The sequence below is a fragment of the Mustela nigripes genome, chromosome 4, assembly GCF_022355385.1.
Source record: "Mustela nigripes isolate SB6536 chromosome 4, MUSNIG.SB6536, whole genome shotgun sequence".
Lineage (NCBI taxonomy): Eukaryota > Metazoa > Chordata > Mammalia > Carnivora > Mustelidae > Mustela > Mustela nigripes.
Genome location: NC_081560.1, coordinates 106,555,766 through 106,574,968, shown reverse-complemented (window position 1 = coordinate 106,574,968; position 19,203 = coordinate 106,555,766). Strand labels below are relative to the sequence as shown.

At 41.3% G+C, this 19,203-nt stretch overlaps 1 protein-coding gene across 2 annotated transcripts in view; it reads right to left on the bottom strand.

The window, feature by feature from the left end:
• Positions 1–2,474: 2,474 nt before the first annotated feature.
• AMPH (amphiphysin) overlaps positions 2,475–19,203 on the bottom strand; it is a 255,664-nt gene continuing 238,935 nt past the window's right edge. For both annotated transcript variants that reach the window (XM_059397249.1, XM_059397248.1), the window contains 4 exons: positions 18,461–18,670; positions 16,305–16,547; positions 13,975–14,076; positions 2,475–3,677 (listed from right to left, as the gene is read on the bottom strand). In XM_059397249.1, the coding sequence (XP_059253232.1) occupies positions 3,570–3,677; positions 13,975–14,076; positions 16,305–16,547; positions 18,461–18,670 (663 nt within the window). In that variant the 3' untranslated portion in view covers positions 2,475–3,569. The remainder of the gene's footprint in view (positions 3,678–13,974; positions 14,077–16,304; positions 16,548–18,460; positions 18,671–19,203) is intronic.

Sequence of the window (19,203 nt, the reverse complement as noted above, 5' to 3'; positions counted from 1 at the left end):
GCTTAAAACAGTCACCTTGTGCTGCCGTTAAGCAAATGAGAAAAGGGTAAGCCAGGAGTCACAGTCCATTGGGGTTGACTAGTGAGCTTATTCAAGCACACTCGGGGGGCTTTTATGAACAACACATCAGCCTTGGCGTGTGCCTTGAGTGCTGCTACTCTCGAGCAGCCCAGGGTCCTCCTGGAGACATCTCATGCAGGACAAGGAGAAAGTAGGTCTGAATCAGGCCAGGGGCAAGAATGAATGGAAGCCCATGGCTGTGAACTTCCGAGGTTTGCTGAGAGATTATCAGCCACCATCTTCTCCACACAGCCACCAGATGTGGCTGCTTCCATTTACCCAAGTCCCAGGAAGACTGTGGTGTGTGCCACCTTCAAGGGGATGTGTGGCGCTCATATCCAAAGTTTGGCATGTCATGTTTATAAGCAACTCAGCTAGTTTCTGGGTAAACACCAGAAGGCAGCTCAGGCTCCTCTAGAAAGATTAGTGGAGTACCAGAAAGGCACACAAGCCTCTGTCGAAGGTTTCCAGGTGTTCAGCCATGTGACTCAAGTGTGGCATCAGCACTGAGGTGCAGCCTCTGTACCTTACTGATCTCTCATAAATGCTGCAGTTTCCCCAAGACTGTTTCTTTGCTGGGCCATCACCATGGGCTGTGGGTTCTTGCTGTGAGTTCTCCAACAGCCTGATCAGAGGCGTCTGTATGTGACACAAGAGGGCTCTGCATTCAGGGCTGGCACCCCCGTTTCCCCTCAGTGCAGGCCATGGTGGAGATAGTGGCTGTGTGACAGCATGTTGCATGGAGCTATTCCCGTCCCTGGGCTCCAGTTGTGCTGAGATACCATTAAAATTCAAAGCGAGAGAGGGCTTGTTTGGCAGTCATAAACTTCACTCAGGATTAAATGAGTCTGTTTCTGATATTGGTAGGGGTGCCAGTTGGGTGTCTGTTCAATAATACCTACAGGCTTGCTCTGTGTGATTCTTTGAAGGGCCTTGGAATTATTCGAAAGTTCACATGCCACTGGGTTTAAAGAGAAATCTGAAAACACAAATAGTGAGCGTGGGTACGGCTTGCTGGGTCAGGGCCATTTGGAGTAAAGCATTGCTACAGATTTGCTAACATATGACCCCAGTATGTGCCTATGATGGCTTGGTGACCTCAGAACTTGAGCCAGACTAACTGGAGAAAGAGACGGGCAAAGAGCTTCCACACTAGTAACCCATGTTCCCTAGAAAATCTACTGAGTGGAAAAGAAAATTCACACCATTTCTTTGTACATTTCTGGAGAAGACCCATTTCCCACCCTCTTCCCCCTCAGCCTCATTTTCAGTGCCTTAGACAATCAACAATCATGAATATTTTTGAAGGAAATATTTTGACTACTCTTCTTTGGTGTTGAAATTAAACCAGGACAAAATGACTAAGTAAGCACCTTCCATTTTGGAAGGACTTGTTAAATTCATCTAGGAATGTTATAGGTGTGTGCAAAACCTACCTAAGAAACCATGTGCTGCCAGGCTGCACACCTGGGAAGCCACTATGGTGTTAGGATGAGTGTGGGAGGGATTGCAGAATAACTGCTCCAGGAGAGGCAGCAATTGTTATTTCAAGAACATCAGGTGCGTTTTATTACAAGAATTGAAATTTCAGTCTCATTGGTAACTTCTCCGTGTACTCCAATATCAGAAGCAGCCTCTTATTATCAATCTCATATTGCTGCAATTTATTTGTTTAATAACCAGCTATGCTACTGGGAAGTGCTCCTTGTTTTCTTGCGCTAAAGAAGCGTTCATGATGATCCAGCTTTCCTCTCAATTAGCCCCTAGAAAAAAACCTGGATCAGTAACAGCTATTTCCCTGTTATCCACCAGTTGGTAATCCACCAGACTGGTGTCACAAATCAGAAACACGTAGTAAATTCATGAGTCTAATAATGCCCACTCTTGAACAGCTTACATTGTGTACAGGTTTATACCAGCACGAAAGAGAGTAAATCAAATAAAAGATGTTTGTTTTAAGAATTCTCTTCTCTGAACAGTGGCCCAGTGAATTGACTTTTCCATTCCAGGTGATCTATAGGTTTTAAAGTATTTACAAGCATCAACATGGCAGAAAGAAAAGTGACTGAAAAAATGAGCTGGTGGTAGAGGAAAGTGCTGATTATGAAGGTCATCCGGTTTTCGGTGATACATGGTTGGGTCACAGCTGGCACCTGCCAGGGGCCTCAGTCCACAGCTGTTATTTGTGCTGTAGTCATCGCTGGGTGATCAACAATGACCGGGGGGAAGGGCTTTGGGGAAGGGAGGCAGGTTCCGGAGCATAATCCAGAGGAATAAGCAGATTTCCGCACAAATAACAACTCCAACCTGTTTCAGTGTCATAGTATTCGTAGTATCCATACCCTGTTCCAAGTAGTGCCTCCAACTGAACCAAACTTTGTGAAACAAATGACTCCGCAGAAGGAAGCAGGTAATTGCTGGAGGTTACCAAAGGTTTATTTGGAATGACACAGCACTGAAAACATAACTGTTACAGATGACCTGTGGATACAGCATACATCACCTATCTTGTTTTAGGACAATCTGAGAAGATGAGTTGCATAAATATAAAGAGTTGGAAATATATAGGAGCTTTTATTTTTAATAGTGTTCTTTGGGGGTTGACTTTGATGCCCCATCAGCCAGCCAACCTTTAAAAGGGAACACTACAGAGCTGCTCATCCCGACTAGCTTAACTCCAACCACAGCAGCTAGAAGCTTAAATAACAAACCTCTGCTTTCTCCAAAGGGATGGCAGCCGTGACATGCTATCTGTCACTGTGTCCTGACAACCACATTACAAAACACAGATACTGTCGACTGTTTTGGCAATAGGATGACTGGTTTTGCCCTGAAGCAAAACTGCACCTCTAATGCCAGATAGAGCAAGAGCAATGCATGTATCAATGACACTTGGGAGGCAAAGAGCTATGATGGAACGAAAGGAAGCAACTATGTATATGTAGCTTCGTGCATACACATAGATCTGAGAGTGATGGCAACTAGCATGTGGAACTGTGTGGCCAGATGTATATAGAGAGGGAGGTGTTGGAAAAGAATGTTTTGTGCAGCAGTTGAGTTTGAAACACAGTCAACTTGAAAGGGAGAGAGAGCACGTGCTCACACCTGTGCAGGGGAAGATAATCTTGTACTACAGGAAAATTCGCCACATCTTCTGCAGGGCAGCCACTCAGGATCATACACTTGGTGCAGAGAAATGAAGGTTCTGGTCTGGAGAAAGCTACTTTAGAAATGGTGGGAAGGGATCAAGGACAAGAGTCTCCACAGCTTGGACAAAGCACAAAGAAACCTGTTATGGATAATGTGGGAGACAGTGAGGACTTTTTCTGTAATTTACTTGTTTTTCTTTCCTTTTTTTTCTTACACACATGCTCCACTGGTATCTTTCCAAGCTTTGTCTGGCACTAGCCTGTACATCATTAAGAGTGCAACAGCAAAAGTGAACTCTTTGGGTTTTCATAGAAGTTTAAAAACCCAAAAACCGGGCTCTTTCTATAATATTCTTGGCCCTAATCCAGGCGCCGGGTGAAGTTCTCTGGAAAGAGGCCTTTGTAGGTGGCAAGGTCTCTGTACTGAAGCCAGTCTGATTCCTTCACTCCTACCAGCCAGCCTGCATCCTGCAAGACAAAGACAGGGCGTTCAAGGTCCAAGAAACTACTGGAAAAGTCTGCACTGCCAACAGTTAACAAAGTAATTTAGTGTAATGATCCTGTACCAGGATGTTACATTATATATAAGCCAGTGTGCTGAGATAGTTCAATGGGAAGTTGCTAGGTAAAAAAATAAAAATAAAAATAAATAACAACAAACATTTGAGATTATTTATTTTCTGGATCTGTGAAAGCTAACTGTTAATACAAATAGTATAATTTTGTCTAAAGTAGAGCTCATTGATGTTAACTGGATTATGACATGAGTTCTTAAGGAAAAGGATTAGATTGCTAGCCAGGCAAAGAGAGGACACCACGTGAAAACATGTAATGCATATGAAGGCTCCCTATCCCATAGGTTAGAGTAAAAAGTGACATGAGGACCAAGGTCAGAATACAGTGTGGACCAGGCCATGGGAGGTTTTGTATTCTATCCCGAAGGACTGGCTTATAGGAGAGAACTCTGTGCTCCCAGCTCACGTCATGTGACCCAAATAAACCAGCATACCCAGGGCTTATCAAATAATAGCCACTAGATCTGGGTACTATTCTCTCTGCTGTTGCCGTTATAATCTCTCATTTTTCAAGTTTATATGAACTATAAAGCAGTTTGTTGTCATGATATTCTTGCTGGAAACATTCACATAGTCTTTATGTATACTTTAACAATTATTCCTCCAAAACACTGGTCCATCTTACAGGAGTAACATAATAAGAATGAAGACATTTAGTCACAGAAAGAAAACTGAAACCACCATGTGTGGCCATTCAGCTTGAGAGATAATACGGTAAAATGAGGAATGGAGGCTGTTACTTGCCCTTGGCCTCTTGCAGATAAGCAGAGCCTGGCTGGAAAAGGCTAAGTGTAAGTAACAGCATGAAACATACAGACTGTATAATGCAAAAACTAGCAGGAAATATATATATATATATATTTTTTTTAGGTTTTAAAAAATTTATTTATTTTTTTTAAGATTTTATTTATTTATTTGACAGAGAGAGAGAGATCACAAGTAGGCAGAGAGTCAGACAGAGAGAGAGAGAGAGAGAGAGAAGCAGGCTCCCCGCTGAGCAAAGAGCCCAATGCGGGGCTTGATCCCAGGACACTGAGATCATGACCTGAGCCGAAGGCAGCGGCTCAATCCACTGAGCCACCCAGGCGCCCCCAAAAATTTATTTTTTAAAAGTTAACATGTGCATAAAAGGAAATTGAAAAACACAAGAAGCAAAGAACAAAGTCATCCATAATCAGAAGCAGTTTACAGTTTGACTTCTAGGTCCCATGTGTGTATCTACAAAAGTAAGCATTTTAATGTAATTAAGACCGTAGTTATGTATCATGCTTCTTTACACACCATGAATATTTAGCATTTCAAAGTCCCCAAACTATGAGTATTTTGATAACCAAGAATACATTACACCAACTCCATCTGAAAGAAAAAGTGTAATCCTGCCTTTCTCGGCAACAAAGATTTCAGAGAAGACAAAAATGGCAACAGGCCTCTAGATAAAGATACTGGCAGGGTTACCATTAAAATACTGCATTCCCTTAATGTTCAATTAAAACAGACATAAGTAAGAGTACACAATGTATAATGCTTCTAAAAGAATTCATTATCCAATCTATACTATTCAAATACTAGCAACGGGGTATGTTTCCATTGAATCACTTAATGTATTCCTATAGTACTTGTCTTGATTATGTTAACCAGTCCACGAAACAGATCCCACTTAGGATGAGGGATGGCCAGATTTAATCTGAAGCAATTCCCAACAGAGTTCAAGTACATCAGATAAAATGAGGTCTCCAAAATTAAACAAAGAAGCTGAATACATTCCCTCTTGATGTAATCTGAGACTATAAACTGATGCTGCTATACAGACTAGTAAGATAAGCATTTAGACAGGCCAATTTTTGAAGGCAGGAAAAAAAAGAAAAACGGAGAAAAAGATGACTCAATAATAATGACTGACTAGGAGGAAGAGTGCCCTCTTTAAAATTATGATGTTATATATGTGAAAGGCAAAGTTACACTTAAAATAAAAGATGATAACTCATTTTTTTCTGAATCTCTGGCAGCATCAAAAGGCCATATTTTCCCCCACAAGTGTCTATAGTTGACTTTATTTACAATGAGTGAAAATTCTAATGGAGCCAAGCAGAGTCATGCATTTTAAAATTGTTTCAATAAAGAAAAAAGTTAAGAACTGGCACAAACTCATAATCAAGATATAGTCTAACATGTGTATTCTGAAATACAATTTATATAGTAAAGTGAAAAACATTAGCCAGTATCAATTAGCCAGTATCAGTATCAATCTCTAGCTAAGGCAAATAGGAAAAATTAAATTTTAACTTCTTAAAGTATGTGATAGATGAAAGATTTACAGTTCTGGCAATGGCAAATAGTTTGTATCAGGTAAGTGTTTCTGCATGAAACACTTATAAACACTAGAATAACTACATATCTTTATATATCCATATGTACATATATTCAACTATTTATATATAGAAATGACTTATAAAACAGCATAAAAAGTTATATAATGGGATTGTTACAAACAATGGGGTTGACATATATAACAATTATTTGAAGGCACTAGCAGTGACCAAAAGCAGGCAAAAACTGGAGAATATTTAACCGTGGAAAGTAAAAAATTGTGATGAATGAGATCTGTGGTAATACAGCTTACCCCTGAGGATTATTCTCAAGTCTGTTTGATGCAGGACATTAAAAGGAAGAGTGAAGGGCTTCCAGAGCAGCTGTACTTTTTAACAATTTTTTTTACTTATTTTAGAGAGAGAGTGAGGGCATGAGCAAGGGGAGGGGCAGAGGGGTGGAGGGAGAGAATATGAAATGCAGGCTCCACACCCAGCACAGAACCCAACATGGGGCTCAAGCTCATAATCATGAGAGCATGACCTGAGCTGAAATCAGGAGTTGGAAACTTAAGAGGCTGTGTCACCCAGACATACAAGCAGCTATATTTTTATGGGGGATATTTTAAAAGATATCTGTAGAGGCATGTTACAAAATATGCAGAGAAACTTCCCTAAAATCCTGAGCTGCCCCCCAAATTTATAAATATACAGCTGAGAGGAAATTTAAGCCCTGCCAATGAAGAGGAGGCAGTTTGAAGTTTGAATCCCACCAAGTTAGGAAGCTTGGTCAAACCTTCAGGATTTCTACTGAAATTCCAGAAGGGCCATCCTTGGAAGTAAAGGGTATCTCAGGAATAAGAAGTCACCCTAAAAGTAAAGGCAAAATTGAAACAGAATCACCCTAACAAAGTATAAAACAAAGCTTCCATGAATTAAAGCTAATTATCTAGTAACTTACATGTCTGCTAGGGGGGAAAGAAACTAGCTTCAGAGAAAAAAATAGAATCCAGACCCTGCAATGTGTCCAGTATCAATAAAAAGTTACTGGATATGAGAAAAAAGAGGAACATACATCCCAATGATAAAAGGCAACTGATACAAATGTGTGCGGAGACGGGCTAGTTTTTGGAGTTAACAGTAGGAAAGTAATGCAGCTACTACAAATATTTACAAGTACCTAACACTGGAAGTGGCTATCATGAAAGAATAGATAGGAAATTTTGGGAAAGAAATGTCAACTAAAATAACAAACAAACAAACAAACAACTACATGGACATTATAGAACTCTGTATGTATAGCATCTGAAATGAAAACCTTACTGGATAAGCTTCACAATCAATTTTAACTTAGCAGAAGAAAAGGTCACTATACTTGAAGACAAACCAATAAAAATAATCCAACCAGAGTACCAGAAAGAAACAGTGCATAAAAAGGACAGTCTTAGACACTGAGAAGTTCAACAGATGAATAATTAAGGAATCACAAAAGAGGAAAAAGAGAATGAGACACCAAAAAAATATAAGAAAAATTAGCTGAAAGTCTTCAAAATATAATGAAAAACATCAGGTTACAAATCTAAGCAGCTCAGTGAACCCCAAGCATGAAAACTACAAAAAATACAAGGCCTAAGCATATTATATTGAACCAATGGAAATCAAAGGTACAGAGAAATTCTTAAAAGTGGTCTGGGGAAAAGGCACATTTACCAGAAACAATGGTGAACAAATGGCAGCTGAATTTTAGTCAGAAAAAGCAGAAAACAGAAAACCATGGGACAACATCTTTTTTTTTTTTTTTAAAGATCATATTTATTTATCTGATAGAAAGATAGAGAGCACAAGGAGGCAGAGTGGCAGGCAGAGGGAGAAGGAGAAGCAGGCTCCCCACGGAGCAGGGAGCCTGATGTGGGACTCAATCCCAGGACCCTGGAATCATGACCTGAGCCAAAGGGAGCCACTTAACCACTCAGCCACCCAGGTGCCCCAGGACAACATCTTTAAAGAGGTGAAAGAAATAAAAGTCAATTCAGAATTCTTCTTCCTACAAAAATACACAGTCACATAGACCAGTGGAACAGACTAGAGTGCCCAGATATGAACCCACAACTCTATGGTCAAACAGTCTTTGACAAAGCAGGAAAAAATAACCAGTGGAAAAAAGACAGTCTTTTCAATAAATGGTGCTGGGAAAATTGGACAGCTATGTATACAAGAATGAAACTCGATCATTCTCTTACACCATACAGAAAGGTAAACTCAAAATGGATTAAAGACCTCAATGTGAGGCAGGAATTGATCAAAATCAGAGGGGAGAACATAGGCAGTACCTCTTTGATATTGGCCACAGCACCTTCTTTCAAGACAGGTCTCCAAAGGCAAGGGAAACAAAAGTGTCTCATGGTTCATCTCCCCCTCTGATTTCCTCCAACCCACTTCTCCTTTCCTTCTAATGTTCTTCATGTTGTTCCTTATGCTCCCCAAGTAAGTGAAATCATATGATAATTGACTCTCTGCTTGAATTATTTCACTCAGCATAATCTCTTCCAGTCCCATCCATGTTGATACAAAAGTTGGGTATTCACCCTTTCTGATGGAGGCATAATATTCCATTAAATATATGGACCATATCTTCTTCATCCATTCATCTGTTGAAGGGCATCTTGGCTCTTTCCACAGGTTGGTGACTGTGGCCATTGCTGCTATGAACATTAGGGTACATATGGCCCTTCTTTTCATTACATCTGTATCTTTGCAGTAAATATCTAGTAGTGCAATTGCAGTGTCATAAGGTAGCTCTATTTTTAATTTCTTAAGGAATCTCCACACTGTTTTCCAAAGTGACTGCACAAACTTGCATTCCCACCAACAGTGTAAGAGGGTTCCCCTTTCTCCACATCCTCTCCAACACGCGTTGTTTCTTGTCTTGTTATTTTGGCCTTTCTAACTGTTGTAAGGTGGTATCTCCATGTGGTTTTGATTTGAATCTCCCTGATGGCTAATGATGATGAACATTTTTTCATATGTCTGTTAGTCGCTTGTATGTCTTCTTTGGAGAAGTGTCTGTTCATGTCTTCTGCCCATTTTTTGACATGATTATCTGTTTTATGAGTGATGAGTTTGAGGAGTTCTTTATAGATCTTGGATATCAGCTCTTTGTCTGTAGTGTCATTTGCGGATATCTTCTCCCATTCCGTGGGTTGCCTCTTTGTCTTGTTGACTGTTTCCTTTGCTGTGAAGAAGTGTTTGATCTTGTTGAAGTCCCAAAAGTTCATTTTCACTTTTGTTTCCTTTGCCTTTGGAGACCTGTCTTGAAAGAAGGTGCTGTGGCCAATGTCAAAGAGGTACTGCTTATGTTCTCCCCTCTGATTTTGTTCAATTCCTGCCTCACATTGAGGTCTTTTATCCATTTTGAATTTACCTTTCTGTATGGTGTAAGAGAATGATCGAGTTTCATTCTTGTATACATAGCTGTCCAATTTTCCCAGCACCATTTATTGAAGAGAATGTCTTTTTTCCACTGGATATTTTTTCCTGCTTTGTTGAAGATTATTTGACCACAGAGTTGGGGATTCATATCTGGGCACTCTAGTCTGTTCCACTGGTCTATGTGTCTGTTTTTGTGCCAGAACTATGCTTTCTTGGTGATCACAGCTTTGTAGTAAAGCTTGAAATCAGGCAACGTGATGCCCCCACTTTTGTTTTTCTATTTCAACATTTCCTTTGCAATTCGGGATCTCTTCTGGTTCCATAAAACTTTTAGGATTGTTTGTTCCAGCACTTTGAAAAATGTCAGTGGAATTTTGATTGGGATGGCATTTAAAGTGTAGATTGCTCTATGCAGTATAAACATTTTAATGATGTTTATTCTTCTGATCCATGAGCATGAAATGCTTTTCCATCTTTTTCTGTATTCTCCAATTTCTTTCATGAGTGTTCTGTAGTTTCTCAAGTACAGATCCTTTATCTCTTTGGTTAGGTTTATTCCCAGGTATCTTATCGTTCTTGGTGCTATAGTAAATGGAATCGATTCTCTACTTTCCCTTTCTATATTTTCACTGTTAGTGTAGAAGGAAGCAACTGTTTTCTGTGCACTGATTTTGTATCCTGCCACATTACTGAATTGTTATATGAGTTCTAGTAGTTTAGAGATTGAGTCTTTTGGGTCTTCCATATAAAGTATCATGTCAACTGCAAAGACAGAGAGCTTGACTTCTTTTTTGCCAATTGGAATACATTTTATTTCTTTTTGTTGTCTGATTGCCTTTGCTAGGACTTCTAGTACCATGTTGAACAAGAGCGGTGAGAGTGGGCATCCTTGTTGTGTTCCTGATCTCAAAGGGAAGGCTGTCAGCTCTTCCCCATTGAGAATGATATTTGCTGTGGGTTTTTCATGGATTTTATGAAGTTGAGTTATGCTCCCTCTATTCTTATACTTTGAAGTGTTTTAATCAGGAATGGGTGTGTTTTTTGTCAAATGCTTTTTCTGATCAACTGAGAGGAACATGTGGTTCTCTTCTCTTATTGATTTGTTCTATCACATTGATTGATCTGCAAATGTTGAACCCAGGGATAAATCCTACCTGGTCAGGGTGGATAATTTTTTAATGTACTGTTGGATCTGATTAGCTAGGATCTTGAGAATCTTAGCATCCATATTCATCAGGGATATTGTTCTAAAATTTTCCTTTTTGATGGGGTCTTTGCCTGGTTTGGAGGTCAGGGTAATGCTGGCTTAATAGAAAGAGCCTGGAAGTTTTTCGTCTGTCTCTATTTCTGGAAACATCTTCAGAATAGTTATTATTTCTTCTTTGAATTTTTGGTAGAATTCCTCAGAGAATCCATCAGGCTCCTGTTTTTGGAGAGGTTTTGATCACTGCTTCAATCTTGTTACTAGATATTGGTCTATTCAAGCTGTAAATTTCTTCTTTTTTCAGTCTTGGAAGTTTATAGGTTTCCAGGGATGCTTCCATTTCTTCTAGGTTGCTTAACTTACTGGCATATAACTGTTGATAATAATTTCTGATGACTGTTTCTATTTCGTTGGTGTTAATCGTGATCTCTCCACTTTCATTCATATTATTAGTTCAGGTCCTCTCTCTTTTCTTTTATATATGTTTGGCCAGTGGTATATCGATCTGATCGATTCTTTTGAAGAACCGCTTCTAGTTTCATTGATGTGTTCTACTGTAACTCTAGTTTCTATCTCATTGATCTCTGCTCTAATCTCGATTATTTCCCTTGTTGTGCATGGGGCTGACTTAATTTGTTGTTGATTTTCCAGTTCTTTAAGATGTAAAGAGAGCTGGTGTATATTGCGTTTTTCAGACTTTTTTGAGTGAGGCTTGGATGGCTATGTATTTCCTTCTTAGGACCACCTTTGCCATATCCCATAGGTTTTGGACCAATGTGTCTTCATTCTCATTGGTTTCCATGAATTGTTTAATTTCTTCTTTGATTTCCTGGTTGATCCAAACATTCTTAAGCAGGGTGTCTTTAGCTTCCAAGTGTTTGAGTTCTTTCCAAATTTTTTCTTGTGGTTGAGTTCCAGTTTCAGTGCATTGTGATCTGAGAATATGCAGGGAATAATCTCAGTCTTTTGGTATCCTTTGAGCCCTGATTTGTGACCCAGTATGTGGTCTATTCTGGAGAAACTTCCATGTGCACTGAAGAAGAATGAGTATTGTTGTTTTAGGGTGGAATGTTCAGTATATATCTATGAGGTCCATCTGGTCCAAAGTCATTCAAAGCTTTTGTTTCTTTATTGATTTTCTGTTTGGATGATCTATTACTGAGAGTGATATGTTACGATCCCCTACAATTAATGTATTCATATCAATAGGACTCTTTATTTTGATTAACAGTTGGCTTATGTAGTTGCTCCCATGTTGGGGGCAAATATATTTACTACTGTTACATCTTCTTGGTGGCTAGATCCTTTAAGAATGATGTAGTGGCCTTCTGTATCTGACTATAGTCTTCAGCTTAAACTATAATTTTTCTTATATGAGAATTGCTACCCCAGCTTTCTTTAGAGACCCACTGGCATGAAAGATGCTTCTCTATCCCTTCACATTCAGTCTGGGTATATCTTTAAGTTCCCAATGTGTCTCTTGTAGACAGAATATGGACAGGTCCTGTCATTTTATCCAATCTGTAACCTTGTGCCATTTTATGGGAGCATTTAGGCCATTCACATTATGAGTGATTTTTGAATGATATGTTTTTACTGACATCATGTTGCCTGTGAAGTCCTTGTTTGTACAGAATCTCTCTGTAAACTTCTGTTCTGTCACCCATGGGTTTTTCCTTCTTTTATAGAACCCCCCCCCACACCCGCCCTAATATTTCTTGTAGTGCTGGCTTGGTGGTCATATACTCTTTTAAATGTTGCTGGTCATGGAAGTTCTTAATCTCTCCAACCATTTTGAATGTCAACCCTGCTGAATAAAGTGTTCTTGGCTGCATGTTCTTCTCATTTAGTGCCCTGCCAGCCCTTTCTGTCTTGGAGGTTTCTTTTGGCTTGCTTTCTGGGGGAGGGGCCTGCTGCGCTGTTCTTCTATCAGTCTTGCTTGGGTTGAGTCACCCTTCAGGTTATTAAGGGGCTGGGCCCTGTGGAAACTGGTTTTTCAGGCTTTGGTTCTCTGGAGGTTTTTGTGGCCTTTCAGGGGGTCAGAGCAAAGAAAGAATATGTCTGCACCCAGACCTCCGCCTCAGAGAGAAGCCTCAGTCTGCTCCCCTCTGGGTGGTCCAGAACACACAGACTCCCCCTATGCAAACTCTACTGAACAGCACAACCTCCCTCAGGCAGTGCACACCCCCAAGTCACCACCATCCCAGTGATCACCCAAAGCCCTGGCTTGTCTCTGCACCCCTGAGCCACTAATACCACAAGCTATATTGGTCTACAGGGCCCACTGCGGGTGGCTGCCTTTGCTGGGACTGCTGTCTTGAGTCTAGGCCCACTGCCAGGTGCACTCCGATCAGTGGTTATGCAGTTCGCGAAGGCTGCTGCAGAGGGATCCTAACCAGAGATCATGCTGGGTTCTTTCAGGCACGGAATGGGACTGTCCAGACCCTTGGCTGGTCGTGGAAGGCTTTGGTCCCAGAGACCGCCGGCTGGCACCCACACCAGGCTCTCTCAGGTGTGGACAGGAGTGCACCCAGCCAAGCCGTGGTGCAAGCAGCCAAAAGCTGCAAGCCCAAAGACTGGAGGTTCCGCCGGACTCTCTCTGGCATGGGTGGTCACCAGCAGTGGCTGACCTGGGTACGTGGGCTTAGGCCCGTGACCGTGACCACCTGTCCACCAGTTGTCCCTTAAGATCTTTTGTTCTTTTTGAGTGCTTTTAACCAGACTCCAAGTTAATGCTTGTCCCCAACCACAGGGCACTTTCGTATTGGGATATACTTTCCAAAGGGTTGCTTCTGGTGGCTCCCTCCCCCTTCTGTTTATCCTCCTATATCAGTCTGAGCATTCCCACTCTGCTTTACCTCACCACTGATGTCTTCTGTCCCTGTAGAGATCCAGCAGTGTATAATCTTACATCTCAGGCTGATTTCATGGGTGTTCAGAGTGTCTGGTAGATATTTAGCTCACTTTAGGGGACCGGTTGAAATAGGGTCTCCTAATTCTCTGCCATCTTTTCCTGCCCCTCCTAAATAAAATCTTCAAGAGAAATACATAACAATATCCTAAAAGAGGTGTTCTAAAGAGTTACAGTTAGCCTTGTCATGTGCTCATAAACCTTAACCCCTTTTCAGAGCTGCCATGCAACATCTCAGAAAATAGAAAATGTCTTCAGTTATTCACTGTGTCCCAGTGACCCTCAGGGAAAACAACAACAACAACAACATGGCCCGTAGAACCTTTCAATCTCTCCTTACCTGGTCAGCTTCTGAGTCTGAGGGGACCACCAACACCACGTCACCCCTTTGTAAGGTAAGTTCATCAGAATTAGCTGCTTCAAAATCATGCAGTGTTTCCACCTGCAAAAGATTTTAAAAGAATTTACTATTTTAAAAGCAAAAGGAAATGTAACACTGAAGTCTCCCAGCCAGACTTTCAGCAGGTACTGCTGGATGAGGAAGACAATGATCCCAGCATACCCCAAGGAAGAAGACCTCTAAACATAGAAAGGAGGTCTTGATTACTTAAAACGTCCAATCCTTGAAGACTGATATTGTGACAATTTGCGTGTACGTTTAGTAATGCAATGCCTTCTGCAAGAGTTGAAACGTCATGTGTTAATTAAATTTTGTCATATTTTTGTTACATATTTACATTTTATTATCGTTGATGTTTTATTATTGTTCATTTTTAAACTCGAACTGAGAGTGTCTAGCAGAAAGTTCCTCTAACCTCACTTCTGTCAAGTACTTAATAACTGAAAAAATCAGGGGCACCTGGTAGCACAGTTGGTTAAGTATCAGACTCTTGGCTTTGGCTCTCAGGTCATGATCTCAGGGTCATGAGATCAAGTCCCAGGTTGGGTTCCATTCTGAGCATGAAGTCTGCTTAAGATCCTCTCTCCCACTCTCTCTGCCACTCTCCTGACCCTCCCCACAAATAAAATAAAATAAAAATAAATAAAATGGCACATATAACATTTTTAAAAATAATGGGAAAAGTCATCACTTTCCACATTATATGGGAATTACTACTTAATAAAAGCCTGCAATCAATTTCTTTAAAAATTTCCTATTTTATTTATTTTATTTTTTTTTTTGACAGAGAGAAATCACAAGTAGATGGAGAGGCAGGCAGAGAGAGAGAGGGGGAAGCAGGCTCCCTGCTGAGCAGAGAGCCCGATGCGGGACTCGATCCCAGACCCTGAGATCATGACCTGAGCTGAAGGCAGCGGCTTAACCCACTGAGCCACCCAGGCGCCCCAAATTTCCTATTTTAACCTTTAAACCATATCCATCTGTTTCTTTTCTTTCTTCTTTTTTTAAAATTGAAATATATTTGGGGTGCCTGGATGGCTCAGTTGGAAAGGCATGCAACTCCTGATTTGGGGTTGTGAGTCTGAGCCCCAAGTTGGGTGTAGAGATTTAATCAATCAATCAATTAATTAATAATTTTATCAATAAATACATAAATTTCATTTTATTTATTTATATTTATTTTGTAAATAAATTAAAATTTAAAATAGAAATATATTTGAGATATAGAATTGTGCAAATTTAAGGGGTACAGATGCTAATTTGATACATTTGTATACTGTAAGAGGATGCCATTGTAGCAAGACTGAGCTCCTCTATTACGGTATGTATTTATCATTTCTTTTTAGTGGCTAGAATAATTAAGGTCTAGTCTCTGATCAAATTTGATGATTATGATACAATATTATTGTCTATATTCACCACGTTGTGCATTAAATCTCTAGGGCTTATCTACCACTCATTGCAAGCATATACTGTTAAAAAATCCCTGTCCTCTCCCCTACCCTTTCCCCCCTTTTTGAAAGATTTCCTTAAAATTTAATCATAAAAAATTCTGAGAAACAAAAGCAGAAAGAGCACCATAAATGACCCACATACTCACCCCGCTGGAGCTATGAGCCGTTTATTTCTCCCATGTCCCTCCCCTCAGCCCTACTCCCAGAGATCACGTGATTGGCTATTAAAAATGTATATTTTTTATATAGAATCATAAAATGTCAGAGCTGGAAATGACTAGCTTATTCCCCAATTCACTTTCCAACTGAGAAACTGGAGCACAGACAGAGAAGTGATGTTCCTCAGGCCACACTGCAGATAAGGAGAAAAGCCGGGGTGCGCCCCGGCCAGCTGGTGTATAATCCAGCCCCCGGTGGATGCATGCAAGGAGGATTTCAAAGCCCTGGTCTGAGTCCAGGGCTGGAGGGACTCACAGGGCTGGGAGAGGAGCAGGAGAGGGCACTTTGGGGGTAGAGGGTGTGCAGAGAATTCACCCACTCACTACCAAGGGGCATACCATTTATCCTGTGGCGAACATTCTTTTAACTATGGATTGCTGAAAGAGATGGAAAGTCATTCCTGTGTTTTTGCTTGTCCAGCAGCCCAGAAATCCTGCCATTTTACACTGTGATATGGGGAAAGCAGTACAGAGAAGGAATACCTATTGCAAAAAATACAAATGCAAACATCCGAAAACCAAAGGTTCCAGCAAAGGGGCCTCAAAGAAAAGGAAGGATGAATGGCCACCCAATTAAAACAAGACAAAATGACAAGACCTTGTAGAGGAAGCCGGGAGGCACATCTTGAGATGCCTCACTTGCTGCTGGAGTGGAGGGCAGTGGCTGGGAGTCCTCACTGGCTCTGGGCTCTGCAGCCAACTCTGGGGGCTCACTAGCGGGCCCGGGAAGAGCCGGGGCACCAGGTGTTTCCATGGACTCTGCACCTGTGGGGACTTCATGGTCTCCCTCTCCTTCGTTGTTGGAGGCAGGCTCTATGACGACTGAAGGGATGACCTTCTCCTGGAGGAAGAAAAATGTGGTGGTGCTGAGCAGGGGCTGGGAAGAAAGACTTCTGTGTCCTCGGGTGCACTGTGCTTTGCTTCTATCCCTGACGTACCCTCCTTGGCTCCCACGTTCCCCACATGCTCCCTTCCATAAAATAGCCACTGTTCCTCAAACCTAGCCAAAACCTTTGGGCCTCAAGCCTTGCAGGACGTTCCTCCTGACATGGTCAACTTTCTCTCTCTCCTGAGACAGAAACCTTTAATGGGATTAATTTCTGGATCCTTGAGCAGTCAGGCCCTTTGTGAAAAGTGGGGTTTCTATGGAAATTGGGAAAAAGATCCAAGACTACAGGGAGAGCGGAGGGAGGGGCCCTCCGGAAGGGGAATCCAGTAGGGTCCCAAGAATGGCCTCAGTTTTGCCGTGGTCTACTCTTGTCCCACTGAGTCCTAACAATGCTTGAAGCTGACATTGAACCTCTTATGACTGCTTTTCTTCCAGAGGCCATGGGACTCCTGACTAGCCTCCAACCAGATTGTTTGTACAGATCTGGCTAGTGTTTAAATCTGCATCTGTTTGGCTTGTTGTCTTTAGAGCTCAAGCTGCAGTTAGAGCTGGAGGGATGACAATTCCCAGCAATCACTCCTCCGAGGACTCTACACGGGAAGGGGGTGTGACAGAACAAAGGATCAAGATCTCCTTCCTATTTGGTAACAAACAAAGATGAGTGACGAGAAGAATTTCACTAGCATAATGGAAGTCTGGAGATGTTTATTCCCTTGGATATCAGTGGGCTTAAGCACTTCCATTCTTCAATTTGGAGAAAATACTACACTTTTCCAACAAATCTAACAATATAATACAAAACAGTTCTGGCATTGTGATAAAAATCTCAGGAAGAAATGGCACATATTTTTGAGTTATTTCCAAAATACCAATACTGCTGTTTTTCTAGTGGGATGAACGGGATCATTTTTTGAGTAACCCTGGAGAGATTTGGTGGAAATTTCTTATGGGTAAAATCAAGACAAAGGAGAGTATCACATTGAGAGCCTAATTTTCATTGTTACTTTCTGGAGTCTAGACCAACGGTGTGGTTTAGAGCTGCCCTTGCTGTGTGCCCCCCACATCATGGACTATATGGATTTGTGAACTTTGAACAAACACTTCTCTGAAGAAGTGAGGCCCTGGCCCTAGTCCAACAACTTCATGTATGTATTTAATGACCTGTTGGCCTCTCAAATATGCTAACAGGGATGAGCTTTTGCTGAAAGGAGCCTCCCTAATGGTGGATGTGAAGGGCTATATCTATAACAACAATTCCTAAATACTACTAATAATGATAGGATGTAACTACTAATATTGGGTTCTCCCCACGTGCCTGGCACTGGGCTAAGTTCTGTATGGTCATTTTCTCACATAATCCATATAATATCCCACCATCTGGCCACATTCTCTTCCTGCTCCCTCCATTTCATGCTTACATCATCTGTGCATTCTTCTTTTTCTCCATCACTCAAGGCCTGTGTGAACCTTGCAACGCTGACACTGAGAGAAAGCCAAGCTCAGTCTCTTGCTGACAATCTTATATACAAATACTTAAATAATAACAAAAATATAAATATACTAAATATACTACATTATATATGTGTAATTTTATATACCTTAAGTTTATTTTGTTTATATTATTTATATTTTTATTATATAAGGAATATAATAAAAATATTAAATAAAAATATGAATATTAAGTTATACATAATATACATAAATACATATATTTTATATATATACATATATATTTGGTGAACCACGTTACCACACAATGGCCACAAACCTGTTCTGCCCCCAGAGCTGTTACCAGCACTCTCCATTACACAGCATTCCAACCAGGGCACCTCCTCCCAGAGCCTCCCTTTTCCCTGTTCACTCACCTGAGGGGCTGCTGCTTCTGGTTCTTCTGGTTGAGATATGTCACGATCTATGGCCTCCATAGTGTCAGCACCAGTCCTGGTCTCCTCTACACCTGCTCCTTCCCCAGCAGGAAGAGCTGCCTTCTCCATCTCTGTTTCCTCCACTGGAGCCTCCTCGGCAGCCAACACCACAGCTCCAGGTGTCACAGTGGCGTCCGTTCCAGGTATGACCTGCAGCCCGGATACCAGACAGGCTGTGTCTGTATCTGTATGGGGCCTCAAGAAGAGCCAGCCCCAGCCCTTTCACCTCGGGCCATTCTGGGGAGGCTCATCAGATGTGGAAGCTCTGTGGAAGGTACAGAAGCTCAGGATTCTGGCAGGGCAGAGTCTGCCCTCCATCTATCAGAACTGACTGCTCTTCCCCAGGAATGCAGGGCACAGCATAGGGAACCTAGCCAACGCTACTGTAAGAGAGCTGTCTGTTGCCAGATGGTGGCTCCCTTGAGTTGAGTGGAGCATAACATACAGACCTGTGCAATCACTGTGCTGTACACCTGAAACTAATGGAACATTGTGTGTCCATTCTACTTCACTTAAAAAATAAAATGAAAAAATGAAACAACAAAAAAAAACCCTACCCTTCATTCTGGGCCCCCAATGACATGACAGCCCTCTGCTCTCCTTGCAGTTACGTTCAGCAAATGGAATTTGAGTGGAAGTGATCTATGTCATTTGAGAGACTTGGATTTTACCAGCTCTTTCTA